This window comes from Lutra lutra, chromosome 6 (genome assembly GCF_902655055.1).
Source record: "Lutra lutra chromosome 6, mLutLut1.2, whole genome shotgun sequence".
NCBI lineage: Eukaryota > Metazoa > Chordata > Mammalia > Carnivora > Mustelidae > Lutra > Lutra lutra.
In genome coordinates, this window is record NC_062283.1 from 251,563 (window position 1) to 266,777 (window position 15,215).

At 54.7% G+C, this 15,215-nt stretch overlaps 1 protein-coding gene across 1 annotated transcript; it reads left to right on the forward strand.

The window, feature by feature from the left end:
* Window positions 1–660: 660 nt before the first annotated feature.
* Window positions 661–10,077, forward strand: TRIM15 (tripartite motif containing 15). Its single transcript, XM_047732620.1, is given in 9 exon segments — window positions 661–1,016; window positions 1,018–1,290; window positions 2,276–2,371; window positions 3,488–3,718; window positions 4,439–4,461; window positions 5,812–5,927; window positions 6,294–6,326; window positions 6,955–7,124; window positions 9,961–10,077. Coding segments are annotated over 9 exon segments (1,053 nt in total). The 5' UTR covers window positions 661–920; the 3' UTR covers window positions 9,976–10,077.
* The last annotated feature ends 5,138 nt before the right edge of the window (window positions 10,078–15,215 follow it).

Sequence of the window (15,215 nt, forward strand, 5' to 3'; positions counted from 1 at the left end):
AGGGCCAGGGCGGTTGGGAAGGAAATGGGGTACACACAGCAGCTCAGGTGCAGAGCGAGGGAAACAGCGCAGGGCGGATGGCTAGCGTCAGAATGGGGTTCCCCTGGGTTTTATGCACAGATGCAAGGAGCGGATGAACCGCAGCCTGGACCATCACGTGGGGGAAGCACAGGGGCTGGGGGCACAGCCCCTGAGCTAGGAGACTCGGACTGACCCCTGCATCGCAGATCTCCAGCTCCATGACCTCAGGGAAGTCAGTTCACATGTCATGCTGTCAAATGAAGGTAATCACACCTGTCCCGAAGGGCTGTTAAAAACGGAAGTGGACTGTATGGGGACACTGGCTCCCCGGCTGGCGGCGGCAGAGGTGAGGAGGTCTGCCTGGGTGGGTAAGGTGAGCCGAGAAGGGAGGCAGAGGAGTGGCCGGAGAACCCCTCCCTCCGCAGTCTGAACTTTGACACCGATCGCACACCTGAGAGTGGAAGCTGGTGGCTCCCACCTGCTCAGTGGACAGGAAGCAATGTCACCTCCCTGTGTTTCCTCCTAGAACTCTCCACCCCACAGCAGTCAAGGGTGGGGTTCCAGGAAACCCTGTGAGCTCCCCTGTGTGAGCTCATCTCCCTGTGAGCTCATGCATGCTGGGCTCCCCACCCCAGGGACAGAAGGACGCGGCAGGAGTGGAGGACAGACTGACCAGGCCCCTGCTGGGAAATGCTGGGTCACTTCAAGTGCCCTGGAGTTTGACCCCACTCAGCTGATGGGTGGTGGCCGGTGGCTTCCCAGGCCGAACCCTCCTGCCTTCTTGCAGCCTCCTATTGTGTTCTCTTCATGACTCAGGCAGGAGTGACGGATATCAGGGACAGGGGATTTGTGTGGCCTGAGGCAGAGGCCTCTGTGGACAGGCTGCAGACAGCAGCGGGATGCCCTCTGTGCCTTCCCGTGAGGAGCCCACCCGTGCAGCCTGCAAGGGAACCCTGGAGGATGCAGTAATCTGCACCCGAGGATACATCTTCTGCCAGGTTGCGCCTCCCCCCACCCACCCGGATGGGGGCCCGGCCCTCCTGCCAGGTGCTGCCTTGTGTACTCTGCAAGGAGAAGGAGCCCACCCAGCCTCTCATGGTCCCTGTGCCCCTGGGCCCTCTGGGGGAGACTTGCTGTGAGGAGCACGGTGAGAAGATTTACTTCTTCTGTGAGATCGATGCTGAGTTGCTCTGTGTGGTCTGTCGGGAGAGTCCCTCCCACTGCACCCACCCTGCGGCCGTCCTCGACGGGGCCGTTCAGCCCTACCGGGTAAGAGGGACGGCTTTTTTGGGGTCTGTGTGGGCTGGGACAGCGTCCTGTTGCCCACCGTGGAGGGAACGGGTAGGGATCTGGACGAAGGACCATGGCTCCCCGTGGACGTGTGGCTGTTCACAGGCTCAGGGGGACCTCAGCCTCATGGGGCCCCATGGCGACAGGCACAGAGAGTTGCATCCGTGAACGAGTGCATGGGACGGTCTTCTGCCCACTGTGGGCAGGTGACCTTGGCCTCCCAGGACCCACACAGGGTATGGGATTTGCCAAGGTCAAGACTGCTGGGCTGAGAGGGATGCGAGGGAAGAGCAAGGGCGGCCTGCAGGCGCCCCTCTTCCTTGTGAGGGGGGGCATGACACGGCCCACCTGGGCCCCCCCACTCGCTCTGTCCATCCAGCCTCTGGGTCTACAAGTGATCTTCTCTGAAGCAGCTCTTGAGTCTTGGACTTATCCCCATGACTGCTTCCAAATGCAGGCTCTTGCCATCCTCGCCCAGACTTGCTCTGCCTCGAACGCTCTCCCTGTGTCCATTCTCGCCCTCTCGAAGCATCCTCCAATCTGCCAAAACACACAGTAGACCATGTTGTTCCCCTGCGCCAAACCCTCCTGTGGGTCCCCAGTGCCAGGAAAGCTCGGCATGGTCACTGGGCTCCAGTACCACCTGAGGGACAGTCCAGGCGTGTGCGGCACACGCAGACCCTCTCTAGACCCACTGTAAGCACTTTCTGTCTCTGCAGCCTCCCCTTGCCCCGTGCCCCACCTCCCCTTGCCCCTTGCCTCGCTGTGTTCCCACCAGCTGCTGGCACCCTGGACTCCGCCTTCTCTGTCCTTCAGGCGGGGTGGTGATCTCCAGGTGATCTCTGCAGGGATGAGGACCGCCCTGTTCACCTTTGAGTCTCTCCCCATTGGCGGTGCACCTGGGACTCAGCAGACGCTCTCTGTGAACTGAGCGGCCGCTCCCTGCCTGTTCTTCTCCCCGCAGGACCATCTCCGGAGCCAGTCGAAAGCTCTGCTCCTGGAGAAGAGCGAGATGGAGGCCACATGGCAGCGGGAAGACAGGAAGCTCCAAGAGCTTCTGGTAAGTGCTTCTGATACCTGGTCTTCAGGCGCTTGAGGGAAGCTTCCTGTCAGGTACTCTTGTGCTGTCCTCATTCACGTCCTTGCCTCTCTGCCCGGGCATTCAGGGTCAAGGCTGTGGAATCCCAGAACTTCACGGCTAGAGATGGTTCTGAGTCCTGGCCCAGGACCCATCTTCTCAGCCGCTTTACAGAGAGAACAGGTCCGGGAGCGGAACGTCCCGCAGGGCAAAGCCCATGGTCATGATGACGTGGCTACAGCCCGGATCTCTCTCTCTCTTAACACTTACTTATTTGAGAGAGAGAGAATGGGAAGGGGAGAGGGAGAGAAACTGAAGCAGACTCCCAGCTGAGCTCAGAGCCCACCCACGGAGCTGGCTCTCAGGACCCTGAGATCATGACCTGAGCTGAAATCGAGTCCGACGCTTCCGCGACTAAGCCAGCAGGTGTCCCTAGAAGCCGGGTGTCTTGGCCCAGAGCCACTCTTCCCATCCCATTCTGTGTGCCCTAAAGCACTGCCTTCAGATAGGAAGGGGTGGGTAGGTGTGTGAGGTGTCAGTGTCGCTGACCACGGGGCTGGCCTGAGCATGTTGGGTGAGCTGTAGGGCCACCTCTCTGAGCTACACAGTCATCCAGGAGGAAAGCCGCAGTCTGAGAATTTCGGGTGCCTTGACCAAGGGAACAGAGTTGTGGGGCAGGAAGAGACCCGCAGCTCTCCTTGGCTCCCTTCCAAGCATGCCATGTGGAGGGCGATGTCAGGGGACAAGAGCAATGCCACACACTCGAACCACGGCCTGGTTCCTTCAGTGGCTCTCAGACGGATGACTCCCACCAGCTCCTCCTGACACTAGGGAAGGCATGGTGAGGTGAGAGCCATGTTGCAGATGGGGAAGGGTGCTTGAGAAGCTCAACATGGCTCTGAGGGCATTCTGGGGCATTGTTCTTAGACAGGGGCATAGCTCTCACCAGTGGCAAGTCTGTTCTGAGACCCGTTCCGCCATAGTACTGAGAGAGCCAGGGACTCCCTGTGTCTCCAAGTCATGACAATACAGGTGACCCTCCTGGAGACCAGCCTCTCCATCTTCCTCCTGGCCTGTTTCTCCGTTTACTCCACGCAGACTCACATTGAAAGCAAGAAGCAGCAGGTGGACGCGGTGTTTGGGAAGCTTCAGCGGGAGGTGGCAGACCAGCACGGTCTCCTGCAGGCCAGGCTATGCGAGCTGGAGCTGCAGACTTGCATGGAGAGGGACCAGTACAACTCCAAGTTCTCCGAGGAGATCACCAGGCTCGGAGCCCAGGCCCAGGAGCTGGAGGAGCAGAGTCAGCAGCCAGCCAGCGTCCTACTGCAAGTGAGGCCTTGCCCACCCCGTGGGCTAGGAGAGGGGCCAACCAGGAGGGGACACGGGCGGAGGGCCCAGGATACTGGGACAGGCGGGAAGAGCAAGTGGCCATTGGTTCCACTGGAAGGGACTGCCAGGTCTTGGGTTGCACCGGCCCAGAGAGCTTACAGACTGCAGACCCAGGAAGGCTGGATGACTTGTCCACCCACTGTGGTCGTGTCAGGGACCTTGCAGTTGGGGGGCCTTGGGTTTGAGGACAGGGTCTTCCAGCCATGCGACCGGGGTGAGTCTCATGAGCCCCCTTAAATGTGGGGATAATAATAGCACCTCCCTCACAGAGCTCATGCAAAGATGGTAGGAAACAGTCCATACGAAATGCTTAGCATGGTCCCTGGCTCACACAGATTATCATTCTTTTATCCCATTTCACATCGGGTTCGGCGGGTAACTCAAGCCTGGACCCTGTTCCCCAGCAGCCCTCAAGCCCTGGAGGCAGAACACTGTCCCCAGAGAAGGCTAAGTCAAAGAAGCCAGCTCTAATGACCTGAGCAGAGTCCCAAATGAGCCGGGAGGCAGGATGTGATAGCAGTGTGATGAGTAGGGAACGGAGCAGACACAAGGCTCGGGAAGAGACAGCTCTAAGGCCGGATGATAAGGAGGACAGGCTGTGTGGAGTCTCCGGTGGGAAGGACGTGTGGACACTGAGTGCATGTTCTTTCTCTTTTGTAGGATGTCAGAGCCGACCAGAGCAGGTAGGGCCTTCTCCCCAGTCCTGCCTCCTTGACACCTGGGATGTTCACTTTGTTCCTCTCACCTCTGTTCCCCTGGACACAGACAGAGAGGGGCCCTCTGTACCCTGCCCCCCACAGGAATGCAAATTCACTTTGACAGACAGACAGACACACAGTCTCCACCTAAAGGGCTGTGCTCCAAGAGTCCGTTTTTAAACTAGTTGTTTGGTATCAGGGATACGGTTTTCCCCTGGAGGTGAAATTATAAGCCATAATCGTGTTTTTAGGCTGATGTAGGAACGCCTGTTTAGTTCTCAAAATTACTGGTACTCGAGTCAGCGTTGAACAGCATGTAAACTGTAACTCCGAGGGGAGAGATTGTTTATAAACTGCGGTGGCACGGAGCGTGGGAGACTGGCATGTGCTTCCAGTCCTTTCCCAGCTCAGTGGCCCCATGTCCTTCAGGGGCTGCAGAAGCCACCACAAAGGGCAGCCCCTGGCCCCATGCTGTCCTCTGCTGTTTGCACTTGTGCCTTCTCTGCGAGAAGAGCACTTGTTATTCAGCCACAGGGTCTGGACCTGGGGTCCAAGGCTTGGGAAGGGTCTCCCAAACTTTCTTTCTTTTTTTTTCTTTTTAAAGATTTTATTTATTTATTTGTTAGAGAGAGCGAGCGTTAGCACGGCAGACAGAGTGGCAGGAAGAGGCAGAGAGAGAAGCAGGCTCCCTGCCGAGCAAGGAGCCCAATGTGGGACTCGATCCCAGGACCCTGGGATCATGACCCGAGCCAAAGCAACTGAGCCACCCAGGCGTCCCGTGTCTCCCAAACTTTCAAAGAGTGTTTGGGGTATAGAGCTAAAGGGCTGTGCAGTCCTTTAGCTGGTCTGATGAGGGCACTGAGCCTGCTCGAGGTCCTGCTGTGGGGGACAGGCAAGGACGGAGCTGTTACCGGTTTTCTCTCATCTCCCCTCCCCACCCCCTTGCCCCTAGTAATGAACAGCACCCAGATTAGAAAGAATAGTTTTAAGGTCGTTTTTCCACCGACACTGTACTGTCCTCTAGAGGCAAACAGGGTAATGATCTCTGCCCCTTCCAGCCTCCATAGACCCCAGACATTCTCTTAGAGGACCTACCTCTAATTCTTTTTTTTTTTTAATTTTTAAAAAGATTTTATTTATTTGACAGAGATCACAAGTAGGCAGAGAGGCAGGCAGAGAGAGAGGAGGAAGTAGGCTCCCTGCTGAGCAGAGAGGCAAATGAGGGGCTCCATCCCAGGACCCTGAGATCATGACCAGAGCTGGAGGCAGAAGCTTCAATCCCCTGAACCCCCCAGGCGCCCCTACCTGTAATTCTTAAGGGCTGGTTGTCTGTAGGTATGAGACAAGGACTTTTGTGAATCCAGAGACAATTTCTCCAGACCTTGTCAAGAAGATCCGAGATCTCCACAGGAAAACACTCTCCCTCCCAGAGATGCTGAGGACCTTCTCAGGTAAAGGGGAGGGGCAGCAGCTTTCCCCATCCCCCTCTGGTGGGACAGCCGTGTCCTCCTCCCATCACCACCTTCCCCCTGCCTGCCAAGCTTGGCTCTTGGTGTCTTCCCTCTCTTAAGCCTTCCCTTGGTGGTCTCGCTCTGCTCAGTGGAACCGGTCCCGAGAGCATCTTCTCTCCCCAGGGACCTGCACTGGGCTGAGCGTCCAGGCAGGTGATGGCGGCTTGTGTCTCAGTAGACCACAGCAGAGGTCACAGAGCAGACGGCCATCTGCCGCCCCTGGGCTCACACGGTTCCCAGCTCTGCTCTTGGGAATGCTTGTGGGAAATCACAAGTCACACACCTTTCTGTTTCTGTTTCTCTCAGAAAACCTGGCACATCATCTGGAAACAGACTCAGGTAAACAGCTGGGGGTTTGGGGATTCCTTCTCTCCTCTGTCCAGTCAGTCCAGAGCAGTTACCTCTGCGAAGTCTGGAGCCTGACCACTGGGTGGTCTGCTCTCGCTTTTGCTGGTTATGAGTCATAGCAAGCCAGTGTGCCTCCTGGTTCTGGTTCGTTCTCCTTAAAATGGAGCACACACTGGTTCGGACCCCATGGGCGGCCAGGACGTAGAGGAACGCACACATGTAAAGGGCTTAGTGCTGTTCACGCTTGTTCCTTGTACGGATGTTATCTCCTCAAAAATAGTCACGAAACTCTTGGTTGGGTCTGTGTGTTCTGCCCAGCATTGCGCCAGGCTCTGTCGACTTGAACAAATGCATAGTTTTTAAAAAACAGCGTCTACTTTACTTGATTTAACGTGCCGGAGGAACAACGGGGGATCTTGTTCCAAGGCAGACTCTGATTCACCCGCCCCCTGGCCTGCGGCTGCGCTCTGAGACGCACACCCTCAGGGCGCCGCACTGGCCCGCACGGCGCTAGACTGCAGTCCTCCGTCCGGGAACAGACCGCTGCCTCCCCCGCGCCGCTTCCCCGCGCCGCGTGCGCCCGGGGCGCGTCCCTCCCAGCCCGGCTCTCTTCCCGCAGGGCCCGTCCCGCCGGACCCGCGCGCCCTCAGCCGGAGCCTGGCCCTCCCCGAGGACAGGAATCCAGCGACGTTCACCCGGGACAAGCAGGACCTGACGCACAGCACCCTGCGCTCCGGTGTCCCGGCGGCGCTGGGCACCCCCCGGCTGTCTCTCAAAGCGCCACCGCAGGTAGGTGCGGCCGGGAGCTCCTGGGGAGGCGGTGGGCTGGGCGGGCGGGGAGGCGGGTCGCGAGGGGGCGGGGCCTGAGCTCAGACCCGAGGCTCTCGCACCTGCCGCTCCCGGCGCGCCCCTGCCGGGCTGCGCCCCGCCGCAGAGGGCACCCCGCCTTCGTCGCCCGCTCGCCTGCTCATTGCCCTGCTTTGGCGGTTCCTGTCTGCATCAGCGGTGGCGGGCGTCGTCCAAGGGGCGCTGCCGCGGAGACCAGGGGCTGCTGGGGCACACGGGCAAAGCTGGGGAGCCCGCGCGCTTTAGAAAAAGAGCACAAAATACCACTACGCTAAAAACTGCCGGAGCTTCAGAAATAATCACCACGGGGAAAGCAAAGCTGAGCTGGGCTTGTTCTAATTGATGGAGCTGACTGTTGGGTTCCTGTTCCGTCGCGCACCTGGAGACGCTGCAGGCGCAGGGCCTCTTCCTCCAGCCCCGGGACTCCCACGTCCCCTCCTTTCTGACATTAGGTCACATTTCTTTCTTGTAGAGGGTGTCTAATAAAGTGTAGGTACTGTCAAACTTCTGCATGGCATGGGTCTCATCTGCGCAGGTCAGTGGGATCTCTGAGACCAGGATGCAGTCCTGTCCCTGATGGCACTGTTCCCTAAGATGACATGCTGTTCAGGTCTAAGGAACGTCTCGGATAGTCACTGTTATTACCATTATTATTACTGGATGATGGGGCTTTGGTTCACTTCTTGTGCACTGACCTAGTGTTTTGGACAAGCAAGCCTTTTTTTTTTTTTTTTTTTTTTTGGCTTGAGTATGGAATTGAAAAAGCGAATGAGCCACCTACACTGTATTTCCAACTGTGACTAAATTTAGGGTGAGTGGCTCAGGTAATTTATGGGTGTGGATAGGCACAGATGGAGGCTCTGGGCCAAAATTAAACTGCTCTGCATAAGAAAGAAAATGGAATTTGAAAGCTTAAGGAGTAGGAGAATGGGGAGCTGCCTGGGGGGAAATCACCCATTGGTGATCCCACAGGACAGTGTGAAACGCAGGGTTTGTGATGTAAACCACCCTTTATCTCCGGCGGGGTAGCCTCAGCTGCTGAACCCTGGGCTCAGTGCTTCTGTAAGCATTGCTGCTCTTGGGACTGTGAGAGTGCTGAGCTCTGTCCGCTTCCGGCCAGAGCAGCCGGGCTGCTGGCTTATGTGAGGGGCTGCCATGCACTTGGGGTGCCTCAGAGAACCAGAGCGGTGGTTGTGAGGACGCACATGGGGTGTGTAGGAGGACTCGGTCCACAGCCCAAGAACCGTGATTACAGCAGCCTCCGAGCCCCAGCCCAGGTCTCCCTCTTCTTGCTTTGCTCTGCACGCGGGGTGGCCTTCCTATCTGTGGGCAGTCTTGCTGGCTTCACTTGTGCCCTTAATTTCCCACTCCTGCCAATTCCCCCCTTTTCCTCGGACTTCAGGGCAGAGAGCTGTCTCAGTCATATTCCACGGGTCCTGGTGAGCAATCCGCAGCAGCCCAGGAGAGGTCCTCTTGTGTTCTCTACACTTTCCCCCATCTCCCTCGATTCTCTTTCCCATTCTCCTCACCCCCACGGGCACGACTCTCATGTTTTCACATGTCCTCGGCTACAGGGGGAGCTCTAAACATACCTACTACAGGACTGTTTCTACCTTTTTTTGAGCTACAATCTCAGCTTTAAGATCCAGGCATGTTGCTGTACATACATCTAGTTTATGGCTTCTAGAGTGTTCTACAGAACAAGTCAGCTATGTCTCATTATACTTCCTTTCAGCAAAGAACATGTAGGTTACTGTCTCCTGCCCCGCTGAGCGGGGAGCCTGATGTGGGGCTCGATCCCAGGACCCCGAGATCATGACCTGAGCCGAAGGCAGATGCTTCACTGCCTGAGTCCCCCAGGCGTCCCAACTTTTCTGATGACTTTACCTGATAACGATGCAGTTCACTGCTGACGTGTTTCACAACCACATACAGATTCTTTAACCTGTCCAGGACCCTCTTGGCTGAGCCACCATCTACCTCGGTGCTTTGCAAACCTTAGCATTTAAACACCATCTGAGAGTTTTATTCAAATCAAGTTCTGACTACAAAGGTGTAGGGAGGGACTTGAGATTTTCGGAAAGTTCTCAGGTGATGCTAGGGCTGCAACCAGACCCCTCCAAGCAGGGATCTACATCACTGCCCCCACCCCGCACACCTTATTGTGGACCTTCAATCCCAGACTCCTGAGAAAGGCTTTTGATTGGTTTGGTGCTGACTTGTGTGCCAGACTGCAAGTCTCTAGCCCGTGTGTGTCTGGGGACCCTTGATAACCTCCGCGGGGCCGATCACTGTGGCCGACGGATCCTGCTACAGCTTGTAGCCCTTTGGCTTGGTTGTTGTGGGGTCAAACCCTATGCTCTGCCAGACAGAAGTTACTTAATTTCTCGGAGTCTTAGTCTTCTGTGAAAAAGCGATCAAAATGCCTGCTCTATAGGATTATATGTGGCTTAAATGGATTAATAGGCGTAATGCAGTTCTGGAACCCAACCCCAGTGTGGGGTAGATGGGTTTTCCTGACCCCGACGCCAATGATGTGGACACCAGCTAGGTGTCCGGCAGATTCCACTCAATTCTGGCACCATCTACACAGGGATGGCATTGGATTTCCCAGGTTATGGGCTCAGGCCCGCCAGACTGCCCTCCACGTCAGATGCCTCACCCGCTGGATATAAATCAGAAGTTCCCATGTCCCTTTCCTTGGGTTCCACTAATTTTATGGAGTGACTCACAGAACTCAGGAAACCTGTTTACTCACTATATTATTGACCTATTGCAGATATTAAGGATCTGAATCAACAGCCAGATGAAGAGATACATAAGGGACGTGGTGAGCGAAGGGACTTCTGTCTTCGTGAAGCTTGAAGACCAGTGTGGCAGCGTGGGGGAAGCATTCTGGTCCCTGGCTGGGAGTTCTCTGTACGCCGTCCTCTGGAGTTTTCATGGAGGCTTCATTACGTAGGATAACTGATTAAATCAGTGGTCATCGGTGATGCATTCAACTTCAAGCCCCTCTCCCCTCCCCAGAAATCAGGGTGTGGGACTGAAAGTTTCAACCTTCTAATCATGAATGGAAGTTGCCTTGTTAACATAAACCACTTGGGGAAAAAGGGAGCCTGTTTTCAATAACAAAACACCCATCACCCTCACAGCTCTGAAGAGATTTCAGAAACCGAGGACAAGAGACTGAAAATTGTAACAAAAGATGGTTCGGGAAATTCCAAGGTTTTAGGAGCCATGAGCCAGGAACTGTGGACAAAGACCAAAAATACACGAGAAATATATTTTGGTCAAACGCATAGTTCCTATAAATCACAGTGTCACAGCGTGCAACGGGCTTGGTGCAGAGTGTGGCGTTTGCTCCGCAGGTGATGCTGTTTGGTTGTGCCCAAGACTTGGGACAAACGCTCAGAAGGAGACCCTCGCAGGAGGCCCAGTGAGTGGTCTGCAGAGCGGGAATCAAACTGCTCTGGACCCTTTAAATGTGCACCAAAGAGGACCTATTTATTATTATTTTTAAATTTTTATTTTTTAATTAGATTCAATTAACTAACATAATATAATTAATATAATGTATTAGAGGTTTCAGAGGGAGAGGTCAGTGACTCATCAGTTGCTTACAACACCGAGGGCTCGTCACATGAGGTGCCCTCCTTAATGCCCATCCCCCAGCTATCACATCCCCCGCCCTCACCCCCTCCCCTCCAGCAGCCCTCAACTGGTTTCCGGTGATTAAGAGTCTCCTATGGTTTTGTCTTATTTTATTTTTCCTTCCCTTCTTCTGTGTTCATCTGTTTTGTTTGTGGAATTCCACATCTGAGTGAGATCATAAGATAATTGTTTTTCTCTGACTTAGTTCACTTGCATAATACCCTCTAGTTCCATCTACATCGTTGCAAATGGCAAGATTTCATTCTTTTGATGGTTGAGTAATATTGCATTGTGTGTGTGTGTGTGTATGTGTGTGTTTATACACCACTTCTTCATTATCCATTCATCTGCCAGAAAAGGAAAAAAAAAAAAACCCTATTTAGGATCCGGGTCACCTCCACTTACCCATTCTTTCTCTCACATGCAACTGAAAAGCCTGTGGTCTAGTGAGAAATCTGGGCTAAGTCCAGTACCACACTCGGGGACAGAGATGACCGAGGCCCAGAGCTCACACGCAGCACCCGGGTGAAGGAAGGAGAGGGGGCGGGACGGGTTCTGGTCATGGCTGGCTTTCCAGCATGTCCAGGGCTGGGGGCGTCCTGAATTCTAAGAACACTGCAGTTTCCTTGCCGGAGGGTCACAATAGGGAGTTAAAAAAAAAGTATTCAAATCCACAGAAGAGTTTAAAAAAAAAACTAAACAGAGAAGCGCTGTGTAGACTACGGTGTTTGGGACTAGGTGGCTATCAGCAGTGCATGTTATCTTTGTACAGTCTCCCTGCCCCACCCCCTTCTGAAAGAGGACACAGAGCTAATTATCTTCATGGTGACAATGAGGCCATTGCTGCCAGGATCATTGGCTCACAGGCTTCTCTTTGTAGAGGGTTCCAGAGACTGGCTGGGTGGGGCCCGAGAGCCCTACAGAAGGGTGTGGGAGAAGGGTGTGCTGGGTGTTCGAGAAGTCGGGTGAGTGCCCTAGGGAACGAGGGCTCCCGTGGGCACCTGACTCAGCCTTGGGAAACCCTCCCCTCTGCCCAGGGCCCAAGGCACAGAGGATCCCTCCCACCTTCCAGAACTTGTGACTTTACACCTGTCCTCACAGAGCCGTCCATTCCCGGCCCCAAGTAGGGGCTTCTACGCACTGGTGCGTCACCTTGTTTCCCACAGGGCTGGGAGCCAAGGTCGTGCGTGGTCTCCCCAGCCCCTTGTGCTCAGCGGAAAGCACGGGCTCAGGTTCTGTGAGCTTCTGGAGGCTTACTGAACCTCCCTAACCGTCTAGTCCGTTCTGAAAACCGAGAACCAGTGTCTACCTTGGGATTGTTGTACAGAGTGAAGGAGACACCACCTGTGTAAGGAGAAGCAGGGATTTCTACCTCTGTGGGGAGCCACGCAGCTCTTCCTGCTGTGTGCTGCTGCCAGGCCTCCTGTCCTGTGTGCGGGTGGCACCTCCCTCTGGTCACCGGGTGCACAGTTTTCCCTGCATCAAGCCGTTCTCACGACACCAGGAGGACGTTCTGTTCTTCATGTCCCTTCTGACCCTGTCCCCCTGGAGACAGCATCTGATCACACAGGTGAAGGGCTCGGTCTCACGAGAGTGCCCACTGCCTCGCAGATGCCGGTCGCCAGCCCACAGCATCCCCTGTGCTTCTGGTGATCAACAGTGGACCAGAGGTTCCCACGGGGGCTCCCCGGGCTCTACTGACCTGTCAGGAGCACTCACGGTGGGCAGAGACGCACTGACTAGTCTCTGGTTGACTGAAGGACTGATAAAGGGTGCAGATGACAGCCGGATGAAGAGACACCCAGGGATCCTACAGGAGGGTCCCAGGCGCAGCGGCTTGTGTCCCCTGGAGTTGGGGTGCTGCCCCTGGGTGTGGGGGTGCTCAGCCGCCTGGAAGTCCCCCAACTCCGTGTGATTGGGATCTCATGGGGGCGCCCTCACGAGGGTATGTGCGTCATTAGCTCCATTCCCTGCCCCTCACCCAAATGGCTCGGCTTGTGGTGGCTGGGTCTCTGGGGACCAGACCCCTGTCCAGGAGCCTGCCCAGAGGCACCGCACTGAATGGGGGATGCTCCTAGAGCCATTATCACGGAGGACAGTACGAGGGTTTTGGAGCTCTGTGCCAGGAACCAGGGCCAAGACCCACGGATACACGCTGTGCTATCTCACGACAGGGGGACACGCAGACATCGCCTGGCACGGTGGGAGGCTCCCGGCTGCTGCTGATAACAGCGGGCAGTGGCTCCCACCCAGCAAACAGGGCACAGACATCAAATCCTACAGACCAACAGTAGCAGGGCCCACGGGCAGGCACCCGAAAACAAAGCGGGCGCATGGCGGATTCGGATAAGGTGAACACCAAAACACGAGGGAAACACTGGACATGGAAGGTGCTCTGGGGGGTCACCCCATGACCTTGCAGTAAGGGAGGACTGCTTCAGTAAGACTGGTGGGTAAGTTAAGGAATAAACACAGCACCCACCACAAGTTCCCCAGCATTAAAGTTAAGGACTTCTGATTACTAAGACGCCAGAACAGAGTGAAGAGGTAAGTTACAAACTGGGGAAAGACATTGACAATACATAGAACGGACAAAAGACTAGAATCCAGACACTACAAAAACCGCAGATCCAGACGCAAGAAAACCTCGAAGAAAAATTCAGAGGACCAGAGCAGGCCCTACCCAGGGAGGAATCCCAGAGCCACCATCCTCAGCAACCCCGTGCAGGCGAATGACAATGGCCGTGAGACCGATCGCCCGTCAGCCGGACCGGGAGGACTTCATCAGCCGCACTGTCGGGAGGACAGAGGGACACTGAGACACTCTACGTTTTGTTAATTCAAGCATGAATGTAAGACTTTGTGGGTAGAGAGAAGGAAAATATGTAACTTCCCAACCAGGAGCAGAGAAACACGGGGATTAAGAAAACTTAACCCAACAAAGAAAAAAAAAAGCACAGAAAAGAATGACAAATAGAAATCATAAAATACGATCATAAAAATTTATTGGTTTCTCAATAATCACAATAAATGTAAACAGAATAACTCCTATTTGCTGAAAGACCAGTTTCTAGACTGGAAAAAAAAAAATCCAGCTATGCTGTTTACAAAATAAGCGATAAAACAATGACCCTGAAAGATTAAAAATAAAATACTGGGCAGTGATAGTGAAGGGAAAGTCGATGTAACTGTATCAATGTCAGAGAAGACATATTTCAACGCAAGAAGTATTATTAGGTGGAGAAACAGGGATAGTACATTTTGGTAAAAGGAACAATTTATCTGGAAACTATAACAATACTAAGCTCTCATACATCTAACAATTCATGATCAGTTACAAAAAGAACAGAACAGCAGATTTTAAAAGATATTTCTTTCAGTCACTGATACTCAAAGACAGAGAAAATGATTAGGATCTAGAATATTGGAGCCACAAAATAAGATTCTTCTAATAAAGATAGAGCATATTTGAATAACAAAATATAATTCATCCAACGATTATACAAAGAACCCTGAACTTAAGAGTAAACATAGTCTTTTTAAAAAAGATTTTATTTAATTACTTGAGACAGAGAGTGAGCACAAGTTGGGAGAAGGGTCAGAGGGAGAAGCAGGTGCCCCACTGAGCAGGGAGCCCGGTGTGGGGCTCCATCCCAGGACCCAGGGGATCACGACCTGAGCCCCTGGGGGCCCCTGATTTTTCTCTGTCACACCCCTTGGGAGATGACCTGAGTCATCACCAGCTTATCCCTCTGTACTACAGTCAAGGGCCCGGAATTTCACGCCAACAGCTCAAGCTGGGTGTTAAGGGCCTCCTGCGTCCATTCCTGGAAACGTGCGGGTCCCAGGCCCGCCCCAGCTTGCAGCAGCAGCCTTACCCCTTCCTCTCCTTCTCTCCGTCCCCCCAGCCCAGAGCTGGTTTTCTACCAGCAGGGGTGACTGAGCCCAGCTTAGCGGAGGGAGTTTACAAAGATGCGTGCGGGGTTCAGCAAACCGCCCGCGGATGGTGAAGCACCCCTGGGCTGCAGGGGCGAAGTGGGGAGTCCCAAGTCAGCAGCAGCTCCATGACCCCTCGGGGCAACCCCCCACCCCCACCAGCTCTTGAGGGTCATCTTGGCCGTGCCGGGCCTCTACCTGACTGGCTGCTGCTCGCGTCTCTGCTGGCTCCTCCTCGGCTGTGGACAGACGCCGGAGCGCCCGGGTGTCAGCATGGCCCCTCTTAGTGTCGATCTCCACACCTGCCCCAGGGCCTTAGCTGGCCCCTGTGTACTTCTGACTCCCAAGTCTCTGGCTTGGCCCTGACTCTGACAGCCCTTCACCCGGGAGACCTCTCCATTCGGATGCCGACAGAACTCTCAGAAGCAACGCCAGTGAGATCCAAGC